At 41.6% G+C, this 26,236-nt stretch overlaps 1 protein-coding gene across 1 annotated transcript in view; it reads right to left on the bottom strand.

Annotated features, from left to right (window-relative positions):
• The window catches only part of PHACTR2 (phosphatase and actin regulator 2), a 58,990-nt gene extending 33,274 nt beyond the window's left edge, over positions 1–25,716 (bottom strand). The window contains exons 1-6 of the mRNA XM_009585652.1: positions 25,591–25,716; positions 24,040–24,081; positions 23,025–23,124; positions 14,998–15,165; positions 4,664–4,744; positions 1,537–1,695 (exon numbers count right to left, since the gene is read on the bottom strand). Coding sequence (XP_009583947.1) covers positions 1,537–1,695; positions 4,664–4,744; positions 14,998–15,165; positions 23,025–23,124; positions 24,040–24,081; positions 25,591–25,716 — 676 coding nt within the window. The remainder of the gene's footprint in view (positions 1–1,536; positions 1,696–4,663; positions 4,745–14,997; positions 15,166–23,024; positions 23,125–24,039; positions 24,082–25,590) is intronic.
• Between the last annotated feature and the right edge of the window lie 520 nt (positions 25,717–26,236).

The following is a 26,236-nucleotide window of genomic DNA, read 5'->3' as shown; positions in this document are numbered from 1 at the left end:
TGAGAGGGACTGGAGTGATAGCTATATATTCTTCTGTACTGAGTCTACTCCTGTACAGCAATAATTTTTAACTTCTCCCTGTAAGGTCAACACAATATATATAGGGAACGCAGAGTCTAATAATGTGTTTGAAATAGATATTGAACCTTTCCTACTTCACTGGAGTTCTACATTCTGCAAAGTCAGCTAGAGGGGATTTCAACATAGTTAGAAATGTGTATTTCTAAAAAAACCCTGTACCTTAGGAAAAATTCCAAGACCTGACAGTTCCAAAAGGCTGTATTTAGGGACGCATAAAACAGTAAGTGGTCTGATCTAACCCCAAAGTTAACCTGAACCATTTTAAAGGAGTTTTCCATGGCTTTTATAACTCTTTTCCCCTGACCCAATACACATCTGGTTCCAGTTGGCACCAAAAGATAGACGTATTTAAATGTCATGAAAAAGGCTAATCTTGTATTTCTGTCTTGTTGGGAGACAGGAAGTACTAGAAATCTCATAAGAAAGGCAGTTCTCCTTGGACATCCAGCCACTTTTTGCATAGTCAAGTGATTTACATAGCTCAGAGAAGAATTCAAATTTTTGTGTTAGCTGAACTGACCCTCTCAACCTCCAGAGACTCATTCATCACTAGGTAGAGGTTACTAGAAGACATTGGAAAGGCTGCTCAGTCTAACAGCCAGCCATGAAGTTCTTGATCTTTTGTATCCTTGCCCTTTCCTCTAGGAAAATCCAATAAATGGAATAGTATTTAAGAACACTTTTTGACAGGGAAAAGAAGAGGCTAGAGAAAGAAAATAAAACTGGTCCAAATCCTGTGATTCTGCATTAATCTTTACTTTTTTCTTACTCGGTCAAACTCTTGTTACCAAGGTAGATCTGAGTAAAGGTAACAAAATTAATATGGACTTTGGGACTGCTAAATATTTAGCAGAATTTACTGCAACTCTTCTATAGAAAACCCTATAGTCATAAAGTACATTCTCCATAAATAAAAATAAAGGTTCAGTTTGCGGTAGTGATATAGCCCCTTGAATATTTCTGAGGAGCTGGACTGCAAGTGTTTAAGATTTAATGAAAACCAACAGGAACGAGTTGCTGAAGTTACTTTGAAAATGATACATGGTTTTTAAGTGGCGTAAACACTTTTGAACTTTCAACCCATGAGCCACTTCTATAATGATATTGCAAGGTGATGCACATGCACTTAGTATCTTCTTTCACAAAAGGAAAACCTGAAGCCAAAGCTTGCCCATGGCTACAAGGAAAGGCTCACGTTGAATTTAGAAATCGAACATCCCTGCACGCGTTTTCATGCTCAGACCATGCTTCTCTTTATGACCTTATTATATCCACAGTAAAAGGCATGCCTACCAGTGACGAAATACTGATGTTTCACAAGTCTTATCTTCTCGGCATGTTCTGCTGGCATCCTTGTGGCAGAACAGAACTCACAGCATGTATTGGTACTAATGGAAGAACGTGTTAATATTTTAAGTAGGTGAAAAACAATTTGTAAAGAATGTGTTCATTTACCTTTTTGATCTTCTTTTTTTCCTTCCAATGCTAATGCTTTCTCTGACAAAGTACCATTATCTCCACTGGCTTTTACCACATTTTCTTCCTGGATGGTTTCTTCACCAATGGCTATGGTGTGTCCATTTGAAGTTTCAAAATTTACTGTTACATCACCATCTGAAATGAAAATTAAAAAGCTATTGTCTAGTTTAACTGCTTCCTTAGCACCTATTGACAACACACAGCATCCCTCTGCTTTCAAGTTTTCATGGAAGCAAAGAAGAAAGATTTACTGAAATGTGAAACATCAGGCTGCAGATCTGCTCTGAAAAGTTAACGCTGTAAAGGAACTCTATAGGCTTCCACGTTCTCTGGGAGGACACCTCTGCAGTAGTGGGACTGGGAGTGCACATGGGTTTTCAGGTCCAGTTTCATGTCTGTACACACTAGCATCCTGTTCTCTTCCTCCCTGCATCTTGGTTTACACAGCAAAGAAATGTGTGCACGGACCACAACGGAGCTGCAACATGTTCCAACAGGCCCCAAATGTGGACAATTAGGGGGCAGAGTTGCAGGACTACTGTGGTGCATCCCAGTAGGTAAATCAGCCAGGAATTCAGACAGAAGTTCCCAGAATACGTGTGCCCAGTTAATGAATAAAATAGGTCACAAAGTCAGTATCCAGTCTTCAGAACCAAGGTGAGGTCTTCCTGTATCACGCACCGTACCATTATTAAATTCTGCAAGTCAAATTCTTTCCCAGCTCTGATGATATTTTACTCACTTACCCAGATGACCTCAGCTATGAGGTTTCCAAATCCTGAAGAGAACTTCTTTCTCTTCCCTATTTGTCTCTATAATTCCTGAAAAACGCTACATACTCTTGCTGGCTCACAGCTTTCTCTCTTCCCTTATTTACCGATTTCTGTTCTCTGTTCCATGCATTTTAAAATTGCTGCTGATTTTCTTCTCTGGTCATTTTTAAGGCTTGTTATCCTTATGTTGCTCACACCCCACCTGCAGTTCACATAGATGATTGCTTTCCTTCTGCAGGATTCTCTTGCTGTCCATCCAAAAAATTATGCAAATCTACCTGGCGTCTCTTCGGGCTCCTCCTGTTGTTTCTTCATTAATTGTGGTAATTCCATTCTCTTCTCCTCCTCCTCTTCCTTGCTGTGTACTATCAGACCTGGATGTTTGGCAGTTCCCTGGTTTCAACACAATTATGCAGCCTCTCTCTTACCACCTTGGGCTGCTCCACAGGTTAAGCTGATGGTTTCATACTCACCCACACACTAACTTCAACCTGATGTGTAAAAACTAAGTTCTGCCTTCTTAACCTTGTCTCATTCACTATAACTGACAGTTGCACAAGGCTTCCTTCTTACCTTACTGCAACATTCAGCTTCTTCAGCTCCTTTCTTCCAGACGTTCATAAATCCATTCTTTCCTCTCTGCCTCCACATGTTGCATTCCCACCTCTTATCCATGTCATGGTACTGCAAACACCTCCTGCCTCCAAGTGGCACTTGACACTTTCCACTTCTTTCTTCTTCATCCCATGTGAAACAGTCACTTCTTCACATTTCTTACCTCTCACATTTCAAGACTCCATGTAATTTCCCCATCTAGCTTTCATCTCCATAGACATTCCTTCTAGCTACCTTCACACTGCTCAACCACTGTCTTTTCTGTATCTCTTTTTTTAGCACCTTCAAACCAATCCTGTATTCTTTCAGACTGCTCCTTAAAAACTGTAATTTTCATCAGACAGGAAGCACAACATGATGAAGGCAACACGGAACAGACTGATGGCCTTCTTAAGATGGGAGGAAGGGGAGAAAATTGTTCATCTTTACATCCTTTTCTCACTTTGCTCAGTCTCTGTAAGGCATCCAAAGTCCCATCCCCTTTTAAGAGCGGACCTCTTAAGGTCAAGGACACTGCTGACCAAAGCATACGCAGTTTTAGTGCAAATGATAGTATTTATGTTCAGACTCTTTGTAACCAACCTGAAATGTTAACACATTTCATTAACTGTCCCAGCAGTCTAAATGCAATTTACAACCATCAATGGACAAAGGCACGCAGCTCCCCTGTAAAGCATGTAGCAAAAAAATGTAACAAATTCAGAGAGGGACAAATTGGGGTATGGAGAGTTTGCGTTTCTTGTTTTAAGTCAAAGACAGTGGCAGAGACAAGTTCAGAAGCCAGCTATGCTGAATGCCATAGCCTGGTAATTAGCGAAACACTGCAAAGACAAGTGATGTCACATGTCAACAAACAAGCCCTTTACTTCTAAATATTAATGTGTATGATACTAACCATACACATTGATACTTTCATGATTCTTTAGCTCAGGCAGAGTAACACAATTTCTAGGAGAAAAATATTTTTGGAAATCATGGAGTTCTTAGACTCCTCGATAAAATGACGAATGGTTTAATTTTAAGCTACAGAAAATTATTTTACTCACTTGACTTTTATTTGATCTAGATTTATAGAAGATCAAGCATATTAGAAAGAATACCACTAGAAACATAACCAGATGTAGCACAGACGTGTTAACCATGGTTTACTCATGCTTTTCGAAACACAAATTCTGGTTAAATTCTGGTTAATACCAGTCACTAAACCTTATAGCATTTTGAAACAAGTGGTGTCTTCCCCACAGTTTTACATTTGTGCCATTTGTGAATGTGGTGTGTGTGACAGTGGTGGGATCTGTACGATCCCAGCACTGGTACTTTTTGATACCTGAAATGGATGCTATTGATTTGCTTGGGGGTCTGATTTTTCAGCCAAAATTTCCCATATTATACTCCAGTTGCTTTAGACAGCAGACCTTGACTCAAAAACTAGGTTAATCACTAACTTAAAAAAAATCTGGCAAACAATAAGTAGGAACCACAGGAGTTGCATTATTTACAGGGATCATCAAAATACTTAAGGATATGACCAGAAGTCAGACGGTGTACCTATGGCAGAAGCAGTTACAGAACACAAATTTCTCAACTCCAACTTTAGTTTTTTGTCACCTCTCACACGCCTCATACCTATTTATACTACAGGGAAACAATGCAATAGTGGCTTTATCATCCATGTTTAGCACTTAGGAGCTAAATTCTAGGTAACGTGTTATCACCTTGCTCGGGCATTTCCTTCAGCACTCCCCTTCTTATCAGCTCCTCTCTGCTTTGTCTTGTCGAAATCTTCCTTTCCAACACTAAAGAAAAAGCACAGTTAAGAATAGATTTATTCTCGTACTGCTGATGTTTGCGAAAAATGTAGAAAAAGATTTTTATTTTAAAGAAACCCTGAGAAATCTTGTTTCCTCTGATTCTGCAGGAGAAGTGGTCTGGCTTTTCATGGACGCTCTCTGAAAATATTCTCCCACAATTTCAGGCACAGAAGGGGGGATTCATCTGACCCAATGCCTTCAGCTGAGCGAGGCTCCGTGAGGCTTCCTTTACAGTCCATGGAAAAAGGTACTTCCAGAGTGAAACTGAACTCATCCTAGCATAGGCATTTAACACGTAAAAGCAGCTCTTTACCATTGACTGGGGTGACTAGCTCAGCTGGAGATACCTCTGTCTGCTTTGTAGATGTTTTGAGTTGGGAGAGACAAATCCTGCTCAGAGCAAGCAACTCACAGGGTAGCCTTTCTGACATGCAAACTGTTTTAAAGGAAAAAAAAAACCCTTACACAGAAGCTAGAAAGATCTGTTCTAAAAGGGAATAACATCCTCATCCAGGCCGGTTGGCTTTCATGGAAAAAAATGCAGCATCCTGTTTTTTAAAAAAAAGAAGCATACAACACACAAAAAAAGACTGTGACATGAAGCATTTTAATTATTATGTTTATTTCCCATGGGAAGAATGCCAAATATTTTTCTAGGGAAAAGCATTTGCAGATGGCAAAATAGAGTAACTCCCCACTGCACCCCACTGCCAAACCAATACAGTTTTGGTCAGTGATCTGAGAGGCCACTGTAATGATCCACGGAACCATGGTGCACGGGCCATAAAATGTGAGCATCACTTGTAAAATCCGGTCTTCACTGTTAGGAAAAGTTAATCTCCCATCCTGATTCTGTTTACATATGGACATCAAAACCCAAGTGACATTTGGAGCTCAAGCTGAGGGCACGTGGCAAAGCTTCAGCCGTGCTGGACTTCATCCTATTAATGCTATGGGATAGGGTTATTTATCTCACCAACTAATTCAAACACTCTGGTAATCCAATTACTCTGTAGGGCCAGTCTAATCGCTGTATGCAGATTAAATACTGCACGAAGTATTGTCAATCTCACTTGTGCCAGCCCAGTTGGAGTGAACAGCCATATGGTGAAGTGACGGCTCCTGTGAAGGCACGGAGAGAGGCAGTCTGGCACTTCTGAGAAATTTACCCTCCACACGTAGCAGCTGATAAACATCTCTCCCCGCAGCAGGTAACCCCAGCTGCTGACTTGCAACCAGGCTGGCTGAACTCAGACGCCTGAAGGCATCCCTGCTCACAGCTTCCCACTCCCCTTCTTCGCCAGGGAAGGGGATGGTTGAATAGAAGATGAAGCAGCTTCTGCGCTTCTCAAATTTACAGCACCAAGTTTATTTCTCACACTGCAAAGTGCAGGGATTCAGCAAATGCTCTACATGGGATGCACTTCCCTGCCACAAAAGCACCGACTCCTGGCAGAAGAACTGCGGGCAGTAACCATTTTGACCGGCCCAGCCCAAGCTACCCATGCCTGTGAGATCAACAGCTGGTGAATGCAGACAGTACTGGCACACCTAAGAACATCTAAGCTGGCATCAGGTCTGTGTTTATACACTCAGGTACTTTGTGGGATCTGTGCGTTAAAGGTCAAACCTTCACGGCATTCAAATCACGTTTGACAATATACAGGAGCCCGTGAGTGTGGCTGCAGACTCTCTACGCAAGCCAGCCTCCTCGGGGAGAGTGTGGTAGCCTGAACTCAGATCAGGTTAGACTGCCTTGGGTCCCGATCCTAAATTATGCAGGAGCTCTCCCAATTTTTCCCCATTACTTTTTAAGGTATATGCCTTGCAACTGTGTGTCACACACATTATTGGCATGGCAAACAAAGCACAGGAGTGTGCCCTATCCTGGCAAAGAGTTTTTCATGTAGCTGAACATATATATTCTTTTATTATTATTTCAGCCTTCCAAGTATAATTTACTTCCTACTATTCTTCCTCTCTACTTCCTTTTTACATCTTTTCTTGGGGACAGTGAAATGAGATGATCTCTCATATATTTATTTGTGGGACTTAATCCAATACCACTTGAAACAGTGATGTTTTTCTTTCCATCAAGTTCAAGAACAATGAATCAGACCCCCCATCAATGTCTCTCTCTAGTTTTCAGGACAATATATTTTTTCAGTTCTACAACACTGAATTAACAACTGCATTGAATTAATTATCATGGAAAATGTCAATTGGCATTAAAAGACATTAACTCCTCACACTTTTACTGGAAGACCTCAAAGCATCTTACTAGCATTACATAGGTTTCATAACATCCCTTAGACATAACTATCTCCATTTCACAGATTAGAAAATTTATGAACAGATAAGAAGCTTAAGCCCCAACTCTTCATCATCTAAAATGCTAGCCATGAGTGGTGTTTTTATTTAAACTGATTAAGCTCAGTTAATTCAGCTTGAAAAGATAATTTATTTAAAATATTATTTGGCCCATGGAAAGAACATTAGAAATCATGCTAGTATTCACTATGAGCATCATCATTTTAATTCCTACAAAGAAAAAGGCAGAATTTTAATTTAAATCAAAGTGACCAAAAATATGTCCCCTTGTCTAAGAGGAATCAGTAGCCTGTCTACTTATGAACCTATACTAGGTGCTATTTAGCCAGGGTGGACTCATCATTATAATTTATTGCTTATTACAGACTTCGGACTATACAATACAGTTCACATTTACACAGTCAAGTATTTTGATTACCACAGCCCAATTGCACTGAGCTTCAAGGGTCTCAAACTACTCAGTTGAGCTAATCACATTTGACTACTGTTATGTCTCAGTAAACTCTCTTAAAATAGGAGAGTTGCAAGGTCATACATTCAGAAGTCAGGAAATGTTTGAATGAAGGTTGATGGGTGTGCAGATGGTACAGCTTTTATTTGCTTGTTATATATTTTATCTTTGCCATCCCTGCCTCGTTTAGGATACAGACTGCCCTGTGTTCAATGAATGGTTTCTTTGCCTAAATTTTTAACCTTACCTTTCAACCTGGGGCTCAGACCTCATTTGAGGAACAACCTAAACCTTCATTTGAATAGAAAACTCTTGGTTTTCCAAAACGTCACCCCAGCAAATGAGTGAACCAAAGACAGTATGTTTTCCTCCTTGACGCCCATGTGAAATATGCAAAGGTGTTATCGTGACTGTATAGATAGGCAACTTATGGAATAGGAAGATTAAGTCATATTATCAAACATGCTGACATTTGTTAAGTGTTTAATTCGAGGTACCTTTTTAGGTGTAATTCCCACATTAAAATTGTGATAAGTTAATAAAACAAACAAAAAAACAACCCAAAGCATAGGAATTCTAGTTGAATTGCCTACTTATGGTTCAAAATATCTAATCAACAGAATCGAAGCTATGAGCATTGGCTATCTGCTGCTGAGCTAATGGCATAGACAACTGTAGAAATAGTTACCCTTGGATGGGTATCACTATGTGTAACCTTAGAAATAGTTCAGTCTCGTGAGTTCAGTACAGGGAGAGGACTGTAGTTCGGCGCTTCCACCATTGTCCCGCTTGGCATGCTCCCTCCTCTCACCACCTCTGTCGTGACTTCATCATCTGGGTCTTTCTCCTTCACTTGAAGAAGTTTAAACTTATCTTTGGTTTCCAGACCTACCTCTCTTCTCTTCCTTCTTCTTCTAGTAGGACTGCCACAATACGCTACCCATTTGCTTCTCCCATAAGCACACCTTTCTGCTGATCATCGTTTTTGCAATCTCTGATCTTACAAGTTATTACCTATTCCTCACTCAGGAGTAGGTGACTAGTACTATCCTGGACAAATATACGATAAACACTGTTAGCTGTACCACCGTCATGTGGACATCCTTAAGCTGAGTGACCAGCTGATCTTATTACTACAAATCTTTTCTGTCATATGTGTATATTATAATGTGTCTGTATATATATCTCTGTGAATATATGTATCTTAACATATGTCTGTGATATATATGATATATAGATATATATGTGTATATACAAAAGTGTGAATACATATAACATTTCAACATTAACATCAACATATTGTTTGTAACATTAAGCAATAATAAAATGGAAATAACAATTTCTCCATCTGTATACACGTACGTATTGAGATCGATTACGCAAACAAGTCAGTCCTGACTGTGCGTGTAATCGGTTATCAGTCCTTGCCTGCTGAGGATGGCTGAGGTGAGGTGGGCTCCACTCTCAGACATGATGCTCCAACAGACTCAAAAAATCCCACGTCAAAATCCTTCCCCTACTGCAGTCAAAAGCAAGGCTTGCCCTGACTTCAGGTGTAACTGTCAGCAAGCATGTGAGTTTATCACACTGTATGCAGCCCTCGTTTACTTAGGTAAACCTTACTCGTGCAAGGGATCCCACAAACATTTGTAGTTTTAGCCCAATACAAATAATAGTAACACTAATAATAAAAACAGTTTACCTCAAAATGCCGTTTCCATCCCTCCCTCCCTACCCCCTCAAAAGAGACTGCTTAGTGATATTCAGCAGCTACAAACCTCAGGCAGTACTAAAACCCATTCTCTGACTCAGAGTGCTGTGAGATTCTGGATATTCTCCAGTCTTTAGCTTTGCTCTTCCAAGAGAAGCTCGAGAAAATTCCGATTTTTAATTTTTCTCTGACCTAGTAAGAGCTAAAATCGCCTTCAGCTCCCTGTCTGCATATACTCTTGCAGTGGAGCTTTGAAGTGGCACCTACTTTGTGCCAAGACACAAATTGCTGCCTTCTTCTCCTTCACAGCAAAACATTGCGGAGGGGAGAAATCCTTGAGATGATGCCATTTTCTGTTTGTTTTTACTTAATTTTGAAAGCCCTCTAGGCAGAAAGTATACAACCAGTGCCCAGAGAACAGATTTTCTGAGACAGAACATGGAAAATATGTTGCTTAAAATTCCAACCATCATTCCCACATCGGCACAAATACTTCCACATCTAGTGGTAGATCTTTTTTTGATGTTTGTGGTATTTGCTGTTTATGAACATCTTTCAGTGGCTAGCATAAGAGAGTCAAGTGAGATTTTGTTAAAGCACTGCATGGTACATGCCCTGGCAAGGCTGTAGCAAGAACCTATTTCAAAAAGCCTATTGAAAACCCAGATAAGGCAATAAAAGCTCTTTCCAATAGCCCGCACTCTGTCTTAGAAGAAACTCTTTTCTTCAGCTGGGTAGAGATTTATCAAGTTGTAGCCCTGTTAAGAGAACAGGCAATAAATGTGACGATCATTGTACCGTCCCATGGTCTCAGGTCAGGAAATCAGCTTCCTGCATGTAAGATGCACACACACACACGTACATACACATACCCTGTTCTGTAATGTAAATATATCTTTGATTGAGTTATCTGAGGAAGAGGATTTCCTGTAGGATTTTAATTTTGTGTAGATGTTTTCCCAGTTCTTTCTGAAGTTACATAAGCAAGTTTCTTCTGCTGTGTCAGTTAGCATGCAGCGAGGGGCAACTTGTCAAGTAAATGCATCTTCTCAGTCTCCGTTGGTCTGGGTCTGTTTCCTCAAGAAATACAGGGATAACTATTTTTTAATTTTCTTCTCCCTGAAACTACCATCTGAGGCAGGATGAGTGCAATCCAAACTAGTTTGCATTTCAAATTCCAGCCTCACAGGAAGCACATACACAAACGTAAGTGATCCCACACCTTACATACATAGAGTTTAAAAGCAAATGAGTATCTCCCTATAGCTCTCAATAGTCCTCAAGCATGTAAAGATATGCTTTCACCGCAAGCGAACCTGATTTGCACTGAAAAGCTCAGCTTATTCACGATGCAGCTGGGGCTGGCACCCTGTCTGTTTCTGGGATTTCTGGGGACACAACCCCTTACAGTTAGTGCTGCAGAACGGTACTATTTACCCCTATTATTCTCTATATGGAAATACGTGGGGAGGTCATCTGCATTTCCGGCCAAGACAGAAGAAGAACTGCAGGAGGGCACTGGAAGTCAACACATAAATGACTTATTCTGGTCCACTCCTACGAGCACTACTAGTACTACAACTGGGCAACCAGCACGAACGAAAAGGTCTACCTAGCCCACAACCGCCTGCTGGCATAGTACTGCCAGACTTGGAAGAAAAAGCTTTGTATGTAGATAGGAGGGTAAACAGCAATAACACCTAAGCAAGACTATGGACTATATTTGCCTTGAAGATGTACTCCAAATCTTCGCTCTGTAGAGATCAATCAGTACTTAGATACATTCTTCTTTCTCGACATAAAAGCTCTGGGAACTGTTCTTGTACCACTGTCACATAGCCAAATGCCTGAATTTGTAGGTTACATCTTAGAGAGTCACAATGGGTAAAACTCTCATATGAAATTTAGGGGGGGGGAAATTTGGGAACCTTTTATTTATTTTTAGAACTCTTACAATTCATATCATCCAGGTTTACTTTCTTTCCTTCTCCCTAGCTTAGTGAGACAGTCTTGCTGGTTTTGAGGTGAAATTGAAGATTTTGAGATATTACAGAACTCCCACAGTTTCATTTTAAGGAAAAAAAGCACTAAATATTGTGATGGTTGGCAAAATGCCTGTAAACTGGGACATACAAATACAAGCTGATATACTGAATGTACAAAATAATACAAAAGTTTTGAAAACCTGAAATTAATTCTCTATGTCATTACGTTTGTATAATTCCACCCAAATTAATCGAATTTTACAGTGTAGCAGGATGGATAAGCAGAACTTTATTAAAAATAGAGCATATGTACTCCTTGGAGAAAAAAAAAAATCAATCTACTGAATAACGAAAAAATAGCAAAAATTCCCAAACCTCCTGTATAACATCTTAAGTTCTGTTCACCAAGACATGCATTGAATTTTGTATATTTACTCTTGACAAACTATATAGGCACTGAAATACTGTAGTTTATATAATTCAGAGCATTAGAATGGTTTTGCGTTTTATTAGCTGTTCTACGTTCTGTTACTAAACATAATAGCAGTCTACTGTATAAGAGCTTGAGTATGTACTACACGGTTATCTAGCAGGACGCTAGCTAAACAATGAAGTAAAAAATGAAAGGTTTTTCAGGATAATTTAAAAGTCTATATAGAAGATGAATCTTTTAGATACACAAGATATATTAAGCACTTAGTGAATCAATTGCGTTAGTTGCTTTTTTGCCACAAAGGACTATTAAATATAAAGTCTTGCGACTGGACTTAGAGCGGGGACTTCAGTTAGTCAACTAAGCGTTACCTTCTCTTGCACTGAACTTTTTCCAACCGCTACACCATTTACAGAGATACTTCATTGTGCGGATAATTAACTTCCACTTTTCAATACATAATTACATATAATCACATATTCAATTGACCAAGAGAGCTCCCACTTATATGATCTATGGACTATACTTATCTTTCACCATCAACTCTGTTCTTCTTCTGCCAATTTGTAGTGCAAATTCTCCTAACTTTTATGGATTTCTGTTTGCACACTGGTGCTCTCCATTTTCAAGAAAAGATTGATCACAAAACAAAGCTTCAACTTTGAAAAAAAGACAAGGAGGTTTATATTACTCTTTTAGTTTCCAGACCTGTAAGGCAATGCTGCAAAACCACATCTGAAATGAAAAAAATCATGTCTAAAATTTAAGAACTCATCCAAAAGTGTGGCTCTGTTTTTCCTCTCTGCTTCAGCCTGCTTTATTAATAGTAATCACAATGCTAGGACACAAATCCAAGTGGTAATCTTTGCAGAAGAGTAAAAATTACTTCTTCTTGTTATGTTTTGCTGGATTTGTTTTTAGCTGGATCAGGTTTGTGTTCTGCTCATCACAAAACTGGTACCAGTACACAGGAGGCAGTCGAAGTAAACAGACACAGCTGAGAGAACTGGGAAGACAAACTATCACTTGAAAATTGGTTTTGAGGTAGTTAAGATGAACACTGCTTCCCAATAATTACCTCTTTCTTAAGAGTAATAAATGCAGCTATGCATTGAGAGCACACAGCGACAAAACCAGAGACTCAGAATGTAGAACGTTGCGCATCTTCTGCTGTAACGTCACTAGTACCTTAGCTCTGATGGTCTAGGTATATGAATGCAGCAAGGTTCAGGGAGAGAGATAACAACACTTATTATAAACTACTGTAGCTGTATGGCACTTAAAAAAGATATTTTGTGGCTCAAAGTTTGGCTATTTGTATCTATAGCATAATTTTAAAGCTTGATTTTCATTACAGTTCTGAAATTATTTAATGTTTTCTGTTCATTACACCTGCTGTTAGGCATCTCCATTTTTCAGGTGCTCACCTTGAGATAAATTGTCCTTAATAACTCCATCTGAAGTCAGTGCCAATTGGAACTGTGGGTTCTCCACACCCCTGAAAGGACTTGAGGGACCACACCATCATAAAAAGACAAGCAAATTAAGTACAAGCGAGTAACTTTTGGAAATGTTGACCTTAATTTCTTTATGCTCAATTTCCTCCTCTTGTAAAAGAAATACAAACACATGCTTTGCTTTGGTATTATAAGAATTGATGTGCCATGCTTCTAAGACTGGACTGAGGCCCTCTAAAGACAGTACAACAAAAGAAATACTGTATTTAACACTAATTTACCAGATATTGATTTGTAAAAAATAACTGCAAAATGACACATGCATTATTATTTAATGGCATAATAATTTAACACATGCTAATATGTTGTGACTGTTTGGGGAATCTCTGTATACACAGCTTATGAATGGTGATTATTCTGGAGAATTCACTGCATATAAAATCACATACCTGTCCAACAGTAGCTGCAGAACATTCAGGAGTCATTAACTAGAAATAACTTTGCTCTAGCAATATGAAAGTACTGGAAAAGCTGAAGGAAACTGAAGCAATGAAGGAGCTAGCAGACTGAGGAGGTTTTTTTGATTGCAGTAGTGGAAGAAATTGTGGGGGTTTTGTCGCAGGGTACCCAGGAAAATTAAAAAAAAAAAAAAGAAGAGAGAGACTGAGAGAGGATTTGAGGATCTCAGAAAGATTGTCCAAAACTTCATTTGGTATCTGGAGTGATGATGGCACCAGAGAAGAGGCTTCTTTTTGCCTTTTGTGTAAAGAAAGCATGTTTTAGAAGTTACACTGCAAAACCATAGAGTTCCTTGCTGTAATTGTCAGGGGTTGCTAATGGGTTTAAAAGGTCAAGCCGTGTACTCCTAAGAGTTCAGGACAGCCTACTGAGGACACTTTAGGAGATTAGTATTGTTTTTATTGCCTAGAGCCATGGAAGACAGTGGACAGAGGGCTTGCGCTGTGGTAATGGATCTGAAGAGCTCACAGATGCTTCCCGGACTCTGATTAGGCTCAAGTTTAGAAAAGCACAGCATCAAATGTCTGAATCCCAAAACAGAAGTTTGGGATTTTTCTGGAGAAAGCTTGGCCAGAGCTGTGACACACAGAGACACACACACGCACACATATACGCAGGGTGGCATTCAGTTTCCTAAACATGGGTGTCTACAGCCACTTGAGATGCCCCAGAGTTTTGGAGATGTCTGCACAGGGATGGCAAATACAATGCAGAACCTTCTGAGAGAGCAGCCAGGACGGCCCAGAGCATCTCAGGTGGCACCAAGCAACTGTGTTTAGCTAACTGAATCCCAGCCCTCAATCCTCGTCTTTTTCAGAAGGAATATAATTCAATCACAGCATTTTATTTCAGACCATTCTTCAGGCCTTGTCAATGGGGGCGTGAAGGCAGGGGTCACAAAGCTGATCCTCATTCTTCAGCTGGGCATGGCCACGTCTGCTTCTCCCCTCTGAACAGACCAAACTTCTGTCCCCATGAAGGCAAGGTTTGTTTCATAATCCAAGCCACTGACTATTAGGAGGACATAGAGACAATTCCAACATATTTGAGGATATGTAATATAGAGCCTAGTGTTTCTTAGTTAAAAAAAAGCGTACTGTCAACATCAAAAGAATATCATATATAATGTATAGTAAACAAATAAACGGCATATTTTTGGTGATAGGTTCAGGACAGAAGCTGAACAAGGTTAGGTTTTTCCTTGCCAAGGATCAAACCGTTTTTCTGTATGTCAAATACTGTGCCTAAATAATCCCTGCCATCTAACAAGCTCCAAGAGCTTTTCAAATATTATTCTGCAAAGCCATCACAGTGTTTTCTACTATTTGGCACCAAAGGGCTACACACATACCTGCTGACGTTTCCCTGAATTTGTCACTAGTCTTCTTCTTCCGCCATTTCCAAGGTTTAAAGATTTTGCCAATGGTGGAGAGTTTGCCCTTCCTCTTGAAGGGGGGAGTTTGGGATCCTGGGGCTGGTCCATCCGAGTTAGCGATTGAAGCCTTATCCAAACCATCAACTGTATAAACAAGAAAAGTAAAGGTAACTGAAGGACGGAAAACCAAATGGTACCCTACAGCTAAGCTCCTCCACTATCAGATTGCAACAGGCTGTGTGTGGGTCCCTCTGTTTTCTGTGCCAGAAGGCAGCCAAAGGGCATTTGACTGCTGCTCCTGGTCACAAGCCAGTCCCCACCCCAGCTAGCCCTGGGCTTTGCTGCTGCTCAGCTCCTCGGCTGCAGCAGGCCAGAACTTGCTTCTCACGACACGCAAATGGCACATCTGCACATTTCTGCAGTTTTTCATCGCTACTGGAGACTTTCTTTCAACACACATTTGGGTGACTTTTGCCCTATCTTTGGTAAAGCTGAATAACCAGCTGTCATCATACAGAAAACAAAACCCTTACAATGTAAAAACATAAACTATTTCTTCTGAGTAAAACGAATCCTTTCTTAAACGAGCTCTAAAGATAACTGTTCTGGCAGTGGAATGGAAATAGGTCCGTTTGATATCCCTGGTAATCAGTCATTCACAGCGCAGTCTGCCATGAGTCAGGCTTCTTATTAACAAAACGTATTTAACAATAAGCTTTTGGGCTGTATCCAAAATTTAACGCAGGATTACTTTTCTGCAAAAACATATTGAGTGATATGAAAGCCAATATTTATCATCAACGGCTGTGACATCGAGTTTTGTGAAGCAAATTAAGACTCATTCCACAACATGCCATAGCACACAGTTAAAATAAATTTCCCGGAAATTTCCCTGAGAAGTCTACTATTATCTGTTTCTATTTAAGAACTGAGGTTTCTTAGAGCCTTTCATTCGTGGTCCTGCAAACACTTCAAATGTGCTTAATTTTACTCACGTGAGCAGCATCACTGAAGTAACTGCGATTACTTACGTACACAAAATTAATCACAGGCTTAAATGTTTGTGGCATAAGGGCTCTGTAATTGCTTTCATTCATCTAAACATTCTAATTATAACCAACTTGGAACAGAGTCGATGCCACTGTCAACCATAATAATGATAATCACAGATCATTAAATCAGAAAGTGCTATTCAAAGAAGGAAATATCACTGTCCCCATTTTACAGATGGAAAATATGAAGCACAGAATTGTTAAGTGCTTAATTTTATGTTTGTCAAATGGCTTCCTGAATCCTGGTCCTGTGTCCTAGCTGCTAAAAAGATGCATATTCACACACATAACATCATGGTGCAATCTTACTATTCTGTTTCTCAGACAAATGGCATTTAATGAGTCCTACATTTGTTCTAGACTTTAGATTAAACCAGGATGCTAAAAAAAAAATCTTTTCTGTGAGAAAGCTGATGTAATGCAATCAGAGTCCAAGAAACTTTATTTCCAATGTTTTGAAATAAAGAACTGGGAAAAAAGATCCATTGTATAACTTCATTTAAGTCTATGAAGTTAAAACCAGAGATAAATTTGTATGAAAATGATAGCATTTAAATCAATAAATCTGAGTGAGTTATGCCATAAAATGTAATAAATTCTGTACTGTCAGAGAGATGGAACGGAGATGGAAAACTTCTCCAGGATAAATTACTGTTATTCAGATGCATCCAAATTTAAAGCTTTTATTTAAGTGTTTGCCTTGGGTACTTTCTGGTCTATAACATGGAGATAAGATCGAAGAAAGGCACGCAAATGGGCTTTAAATGTAAAAAGCGAAGATTTTGGTAAGTACCCGGATACGTCTACCCCTTGCACAAGTACAAAACCCCAGCTTCCTCACTTGTGCATCCTAGAGAACGTAACAGGACGATCTTTAGGGAGGTTTAAGCTGAGACTCCCTTAAAACGAAACAGCTGCCACCCTACAGACCCTGAGAAGCCGGGTGAGAGGCGGGGATGAGAAGACCACCAAAGGCAGCGAGCAGCTCTGCAGAAAGAGAGAGGCATGGGACAGCAGAAGGACCTCTGTGGGGGTGCCTCACCTGGAATCAGGGATCGCACTTCTGTCTAGGCTTACAGGCACTGCCTATGTTGTACAATCCTCTATGGAATACAGAAGCCTCTGCTGAAAAATGTGGATCTAAGGGAGAAGTACATTTACTTGGAGGGTGGTTACAAAGATTAGAGGGCTAAATTTATCCTGGCAATTCCCACTGATACAAGAAGGGTCAAGGGCCACAGCTTGTGGCTGGGGAGAGTCACCTTAGACGAATTAAAAACACGTCCAGGAGGTGGGTGGCACAGCACTGGCGCAGGTCTTGGGAGGTTTTGGAGGCTCAGCCAGGCGAGCCAGGGCTGACCTCACCTACTGTTGGTAATAGTCCTACTCTGAGTGAGGGACTGGACTGAGTGACCTCCCGAGGTCCATCCCAGTCAAGATTCCCATGGTGCTAAGGGATGTGGAAAGACACGGTTGCTCTGTGAAATCTGTGCTAGTAAATCCAAAGAATCAGAAGCGAAGTGCTGAAGAAAAGAGACCAGGATCTGGTGGCTGAAGAGTTTTGTCCTGGGACAGGAGCCAGAGGCAGTCCATCAGCTCATTAGAGGGAAAGGCTACCCGCTCCTTGGAGGCAGCGGAACAAAACCCATGTTCTTGTCTCCACCAGCTTGGAAAGGCTGGGCTATTGACATGAAGAGCCTGCGCCCTGGTGACAGACAGCACAGCCTTTATAAAGACAGATCTTTTCAAATCTTCCTGGGTCATGGAGTCCAGTCTATTGCAGGCAACCACTTTCACAAAAGCATCATCTAAATTTTTTCCTCCGAATGGAAGAGGATTTTGGCTCCAACAGCTCCCCACAGAGAAATATGGATTTGCATCAGTCCCTGCTCTGCCCTCTGCTGAAAATATTTAACTCTGAAATAATGATATTCATCCTAGCTAAAGAAATCTGTCTGCTTCAAACGAGCTAACATATGAAAAAAGGGATCCATTTAGTGGTGAATAATTCTGTTTGGGAAGACTGCAACTTTTGAAAACAGGATTCAACATTAACTCCTTCTGACAATAAAAGATAAGGAGTTGATTTACCAAATGAGTTCAACAAGTGCTCATAATTGGGCATTTACTAAACCACTGACCTTGTAACAGTTCCATCATTTGAAAAAAGGACCCAAATATGTATCTGGAAAGGAGGAATGATCATGGCCAAACATCATAGATTGATTTCAGAAATAACCTAAGATAAAGTAACTCTTCTAGGAAAAAGGACTTATTTATATTCAAAAACAATCATAAGGTAGCGTATTTTACCAATTAATAAACTGCCTAGAAAAAAAACAATTTCAGCAATGACGTTCCAGAGCATTTATGGGAAGATCTTTTCAAAAGCTATTACTCCTCATCTTTGTAGCAGGAAACTGATGTTTAAGATTTACACTGTTTGCTCTATAGGTCATGTACTATTTAAAAATGAAGTGGTGTATTTTTCACCTCAGAGAGCTTATGTACCTTCTATTAATCATTATAAACACTATACACAAGAAAACATCTTAGCTTTCCACGATTAGAGGAGCTTGGTCACTAGTGTTATTCTTTTATTTGTACAATGTCTTGAAGTCCTGCCTTCTTTCCACCGTCTTCAAAAAGCCATTGAGTCACTTCATTGCCTTCAATAAACATGATTACTCAGTTTGACGTTAGGACTTCTGACTATACTACCTGCATAGTTGACGTTACTGTATTCCAGTCCTTTGCCCTAGGTGTAGATTTCACATCTGAAGGATAAAAAGTGTACATAAGAAAGATAAGAAGTAAGTATATGAACCATGCATGTGATGTCATGCAAAGAGGAGATCTTGTTGGAAAAGACTAGCAACAACGCTAATGGAGACACTGCGAAGCCAAATCATGCTGGCACAGGCCATGAGCTAGATGAAGGACAGAAGAAGGACAGTCTCTCCCTGAGCTTGTGGGCAGCCAGCAAAGATTAGATCAGTTTATGGATGACCCCGACTTTCCTATGAACACCCAAAGATGGAAATGCCTGAACACGTCTTATTGTAGGAAGGCTACTTGCAATAAGCAACACTGATCTCTGTAGCTGCCTAGGAGACACTGCTGTGAATGATCTCCAGAGGTGTTGTGCGGCTGAAGCAGGCGTGTGAATTCACCACAGTTTTCTCGGGGCATGGTACACTTCAGCACTGAGACCTTCATGTCAGCACTGACACACGCTAACACCTTCTTCAGGTAAGAACTTACAACTAACTTTACAAAAGCAAAATGCAACGAAAAACTATACATCAGATCATTTCAAGCAAGTCTAACATAAATTCCTCTGAAGTAAATAGCTGTGATTATGCTGGTTCCAGGCCTTTCGATCTGGAACGCTGTAAGACTGTTTTTTAAAAGCTTTGACTTAAAGAAAATTCATGATCAGAAAAAGGCAGCTATTTATGCCATAAGTTGTTCTGTATTTTCACTTCTGTGTATTTTTACTCTTGGAAGTGAAAGTGGAAAGCCAGTAGAAGAACCTAAACTCACGACTGAATACTAGGAGTAATACAAGATATATGGGAAAAAACCCCACACCATGATGTTCTTATGCTATTCTTTTTCTAGTAGAACCATATTTTAATAATTAACAGATCAAAATTCCTTGCTTGTAGTTTACTACTAGTAATTTGAGACACGGATGATTTAAAAAGGTCAAACCTGAGTAATTAAGTAGCTAGCTACAGTAGGAGTATACTCAAAAGATTTTTCTGTAGAAGAATCCCTTACTGAATCTGAATAGTTGTAAGATTCTTTCTCACGTTAGTCCACATTCACATTTAGTCCCAGCGAGAAAGAGTTCATTAGATAGACTTTGTTGTAATCTAGTAGGGAATGTCTTATAAAATTGCTGTTTAATAATTCTTATCTGAACGGTGTTTCAAATGGAGTTTTGTGTTGTGTGGCCAACAACAACGCATGACATGAAAAACATGAATCATTTTAATTCAGTCTTACAGAGACTCCAAGCTGATAACAAGTACACTGGAATCAATGCTAATAAGTAAAGTTTAATTAGTTTATTCTTGTCAAAAAGATTCTTGACATCCTGGAGTAAAAAGCACTTAGGGTGACATCCAAGAAAAGAAATAAGGCAGAATTTAGGTGCGTATGTCAAAACTTGTGCTATTGGGAGCCTGAGAAACTCTGATCAGATGCTCCCTGACTCTGAAGGTACAGATGCCGTAATTCATGACATTAAAACTATCTGAAATCTCTGCTTGTAAAACAGCATCCCAGATTGGAGTTTCACAGCAGAGTGGCTTGGTGATGAAGTCAGCCTGGGAAGTTTCTTCTCTGCACTTCCATCTGCTCATTCCTGACCCTAAAAAAAGATGCCATTCCTTCACTTGTAAAAATACAACTGTTCATTGGGCTTCATCGCAAGTAGATCTCTGAATGATCCCAACCAAAAATGCCTCCCCCCTTCCGCCCTCTTTCCTTTTTTAAAAGGTTATTTTTAATCCGGGCCACTTCAGTGACTTAGTCTTCAGCACAATCCTACGCACACGTGAAGTGTCAGGGCTGGGCGAGGCGTGGGCTGTGGCACGGGGCGGGAGCGGTGACTGGGCTGGGCAGCAGCCCAACTCGGCGTCACAGCTGCAGCCAGGATACCGGGATGCTCCAGCCACGAACCTGACAGCGCTGCAGAGCCTGGCACATACCACGTGCCTGAGCCTGGGTAAGTCCATAAGATAAGTATGCTTTTGCCTAGAGCATTCACAGGGTTCCTCCCCCCTCCTGAACAAATAGTGTTGAAATCTACTATCCTTCCCTTCCCAAAGAACACCCTAACCAGGAGTGGGAGTCATGGTCCTCTGCAGAAAGCAGTTTTGAGGCCATTCAGCCACGAGCAAGAGGGAGAACAGCAGGAGGAATGTGATGCTGTTCACTCATTTACAAAGATACGGGAATTCATATACATCATGGGTGATGCAATGTATATGGGCCTCCTGCAAGAGAAACAGTCGCTGTACTTTAGATGAGAATGTACAATATCATTTGAATCTTTCTCATACTAAAAAGAAAAATGTATTACAGGATTGCAATGCTATTAAACCTTCCAAATGAGTAGTCAGAAGCGTTTTTTCTTTCCTCTGTCTCTCTACTCCCCTCACCAGCACCATTCTCCACAACTGATCTAATCTTGCTGGAGCACTGGGACATGTATTTAAGGGATTCTTTCTCACATCAGGGCTGTTAAGTATGAGACGGTACCGGCAGAGTGGCAAGTTCTCTTCCTTCCCCACCCCTCTGGGTGCTGCACCTTTCATGTCGCAATCCCTTCTCCACCCACTGGCCTCTCAAGACTTACCCACCTGCACTGCAGTTCTGCCCCGGATCCTTGTCAAGAAAAGCAAGGCGCAGAGTGCCCAGGCGAAGGAACGGTCTGCCTCCAGCCTCTCCGCCTCCCCACCGCTGGGGAACACAACCAAGAGGGGAAAAGGCAGAGAACCAAGTGCTCCACCAATATTGAGGTACTAAGGTAGTACTGGCATCTAATACTTTCCCTAGCACTGGGTATCTAGCAGTATCACCATGGTATCACTACATCACCCTTAAAGTGTGTGAGGATAACCTTTTTGTTGTAATACAGGTGACTCAGGGAATCGCCACATCTAACCACAAATGAATTAAGAAACACAACAGAAGATGTAATAGCTTCAGTTCAAAGCTTCCTTACGTGTGGATTTGGGTCTGAATTATTTCTATGCTTATTAACTACCGGTTAGCTAGTACAGTTATTTTTTCTCTTCCCCTCAGTGCACCCAGCTGCCCTGCAGGGATGTGCTGCAAAAGTCGTCTTGGTTTATCGAGACCTCAGAACCTCTTCTGACAGCGTTATGATTTTCTATACAGTCTTGCCAAAGGGCACAGAGTTGGAAGTCATGGTTTGTATGCCAGTAAAATCAACATATTTATGCAGCTGCATATTATCCCCATTTAGTGACAAGAACAATAACTCATCGACTTGCTATAGAGTATGGTAAACTGCTTATTCCTGGAGCTTACTGGGAAAAAACCAAGACACTGCATGGTAAAATGTTTGACGTGGTCATTAAAAACAGAAGTCATTCTGACACTATCAATGTCATTTTCAATAAATGTCTCAAATTCTGTAATGTTATATCGATTTTTCCTGACCAGAACCAGATGGAAAGACGGGTCTTTTTTCTTTCTCCCTTTTTATTTTCTACTTGGAAGGGAAAAAATGCAACTAATCCCCAGTGGATAAACTGACAAATGGGAGAGCTATAATCTATCTGCGAGCAGCACAATGAATTGGCATCTGAACGCTTTCGCCTTGCCATACATCTGGAGTTTAACTTTGGGGAAACTCTGTCATGAGCTAATTGACTTGATTGTGTTTTAATTAAATGAAAGGAAAAAGCTGAAGTTCAGATGTAGGCGGCTGAATGGTAGTTTCCATATGGAACTGCCAATATTGCAAAATGTTAATTGGACCTCCTGCTGGCAATGAGCTAAACAGGCTGGGTAGCGGCTACTTCAGAGGGATGCTGGCTGCTGCCTTGAAACAGCCGGAGGGATCCTCCTGGGATAACCACGGCAGGAATGGATACAACTGCCCGAATGCCTCCAGGTTTCTACAACATGAGCAAACACCTTTTGGGTTGTCGGAGTCACACGTGGACCAGCAGTGCCAAAGTCCAGAAAGGGCTTCAGGAGGCTGAACCCTGTAACTCCCACCTCGCCACAAGCAAAACCTTACCTCGCTGCAGAGAGTAACACACTGCAAGGGGTGGAAAATTCAGCTTTGTTACATCTGGGGACAAAAGGCCGTGCTTTGTTCTGCCCCTGTGATCAGTCCTTGCCTAAGCTCTGCAAAAAGCACAGGTGCTGCTACACGGGTACTTCCAAAGGAAGGAGGGGAGCCTGTGCTCCCCCTGAAAGCGATAGCACAGATGCCCAGGGCTCCACGTTTCAGACAAAAAGCCGCGTGGCTCAGAGGGACGCCCAGCCACGCTGTCCTCTTCTACAGTGTGCAGAAGAGGAACATGAGCAAAGTCCCAAGCAATGGTGCTGCCTCCCACGTGCATTTATTCTAGTTCTCACTCTCTCACCCGTATACCTGGAATTAACTTGCTCACAGCCTGGAAGAGCTTGTTTAGCTATCTGTCTCTTAGGTAGGAAGCCCCTGCCCCGCAAAACACTGGTCCCCAGCAAGCAAAGAGGGGACTTTACCTTGGCTTCCTTCTACCTCACACAAGAAACGGTAAATAGACCAGCATTAACTTTAGGGCTTGAGACATGCTTGGTGCTTCACTGGGGTAAAGCTTTGCTTTAGAGTTACCTTAAGTGCTGTTCTTTTTTTTTCCGGTCACAATAACCACATCAATTTAACTCCTGTTGATTGTTTTGTCAAGCTACAGACTATCACATTATCACATTAGTTACCACAAGTTGTCTCCTGCTAATGCAACCCAAATGCAGATAACGCACTTGTAACGTGCAGCTTCAGAGTTACTTCACGGTATAGTTTTCACTCCCACTGGGTTAATTCTACAGAAAAAAAAGCAAATTTATGGTTGTAGGGCACTCTGTAGAGACACTGGAAATACCACGGGCAATACAGCTAGTCAGGGCTACCCAGCCTGACTAAATTACACCTCTCGTGCAGGAACCTGTGCAGAGCTCGTCTGCTACATCTGCACTGGCATGTGAGCTGGGGGGTTCTACAGCGCATTAAGCACTGCAGTTATACCTCTACGATCATATCACCTCTCTTCTCCCGTTTCTTCTGTCAAAACACACTAGGGATTTGCTTAAGGTCTAAATAAAAATAAGGACCTGACCTTATGCTTGCAATATGCCCACAAGCATGTGTTTGCAAATTAATTATTTACATTTTGGCATCATGCAGTCCTTATTAGAACACCTGCACTACTACCTCCTCTTCAACCAAATGTTTAACATCCATCCTTTTGGCTTCCTAAGAAAGGAATAAGCGAATGCTCAGCAATTGCGTTCACAGGTTTGAAAGCGATCTGGCCAAAAATCTTCTTGCTACCTCCTCTCTGACCTGAACACAGCTGGCTCCGACCAGAAGGAAAGGGATCATAGGTTTAATGCAGGCTGCTTATTCCTTTTTTCTCAACCCCAATACTTGAGTGAAAAGCAGCAAATGGAAAATTTCCAGACAGTTACATTTTCCAGATAGATGAAACATCAGGTCAAAGGTTAATTCTGGATCCAAGCAACTTCTCCACAAAAACAGGGGAAAAAAAAATCCAGGCACAGTAACAGAGATGTGGGAGGACAGAAAAAACAACAACAACTAAAAGGAGTGTATATAAAAGAGCAACAAAACTACCTTCAACAGCTGAGGATTGAAAATTAATGCTTCTTGTGTCAGAATATTAAGGGATAAATCTCCCTGGAGTACAATGGTATAGATTTCTATTTATAGTTTAAAAATCTTTTTGGATAATTTTGTAATTCCACCTAAAAGTAAGCTGCACATACTCATCTCGTTAAATTCTGTAATGATGTTTTCAAAACGTCACATCTGAAAACCAGAACGGCAGAACTGGAAATATTTCCTTACTGACTTTTCTTGGTATAGCTTTAATACGGGGGAGAAAAATAACTGTAATAAGTTTACAACAAATATTTTTAGCGACAGGCAAGCGGTAAAACTTCCCAGCAGACAGCGGCTAGAAGTGTGAAAATAAACCGAAGCGAGTACGTGGCCCCTCTCCTGTGTGGTAACAAAGAGGAATTAAAGGAAAACATTTTTGTGGTAATCAGTAGGTACGTAATACTGACGCTGAGATAAAACCGGGCCAAGCGTGTCACAGGGAAGCCTTTGGCCCTGTTCCCACTTCTCCAGCCAGGGGCAAAGTTACCCACCACCCGGGGCCCCGGGATGCCCGGCCCCAGCAGCAGCGGCGCCCGCCGAGGAAAGGGAAGGTGGGGGAAGGTTCCTGGTGCTGGCTCGTCCCGACAAGAGAGCCGAGGCGATAGGTATGCCAGGTCGTTGCCCTACTGGAAGGTCCCATTCCCGGCATTCCCAGGAACTTGACAAGAGGAGGAACACAGTCCACAGGAATTTGGGGAAAGGGAAACCGAAAGACGCAAGGTGAACGCAAACCTTGTCGTCTAGTGCAAACTCTGCTGAGCAGCCCCCGTCCCGTCAGGCTGCTAACTCCCGGGCAGCTCTAGATGCTTACCTACGACTCCTCTGAGGAGCCTGTTTGCCTTCAGAGAGTGAACCAGCACACTCTCAGATGGCTCTTGCTACTTGCTATCCGAGCTGAGTCAAAAACCTAGCAAAACGGTCAAAGCACGGCCAAAGTTCTCCTGGACTGTTTCTAGCTCCTCTCCTCTCCATACCTAAGCAAACGCAAGCTTGGGGCTGCTTCAGATCTCCGCTGGCTGGCTCCTCTGGAGGCGTACATCATCCCGAGGGCGGGTTTTACTCCGCTAACAACTCGCCCACCCTGCAGCACCGGCTAAAGGACCCAGCTGCTGATCCCTCTCCGATGCCTTTCGGCCATTCCCTCGGTGCACCTGGGAAGACAGAGGCATTTCCCCGCAGCTCGCTGGACGTATCCCCAGAAGCCATCGCCGCTGTCAGTGGAGGCAGCACACAGGTACGGCTTGATGGAGATGCTGCCCACACAAGCAGGTTCCCGGTCACCTCAGCCTGTGTTTTCACATGACCACGACGGAAATATCAGCTGAACCACCAACAGTGCTGGTGACCATTTGTGAGGCTTCACTTTACCACTGCACTGAGCCAGAAGAAAAATAACGCTTTGCCTAGGCTTTTAAAACCGAGTCAGTTCCAGCTACTGACACAGGAGGGTCAGGCAAATTGTTTTTCTGACCAGGCTGAGCTGGGTGGTGTGCCGTGGAGCTGGGGCAGGAACAGAACAGGAGGGGATGGGGGAGAAGTCTGGGAAGAGATGGAAGACTTCTGCCATGAAGTCAGCACCTGAGCTCACTGCCAGCAGGTCTGAGCTGCTCCTCACAGCAGCACGCCCCGACCCCTTCACCACATCCAACGCTGAAGCAACGACCGCCCGAAGCGCTAACACCATTAGCTACTTTCCTCTTCCACGTGAAGGAAGCTGGGGAAGGAG

The sequence above is a fragment of the Fulmarus glacialis genome, unplaced genomic scaffold (assembly GCF_000690835.1).
Source record: "Fulmarus glacialis isolate BGI_N327 unplaced genomic scaffold, ASM69083v1 scaffold32279, whole genome shotgun sequence".
In the NCBI taxonomy this organism is placed as follows: Eukaryota; Metazoa; Chordata; class Aves; order Procellariiformes; family Procellariidae; genus Fulmarus; species Fulmarus glacialis.
This window is presented reverse-complemented; position numbering and strand designations above follow the sequence as displayed.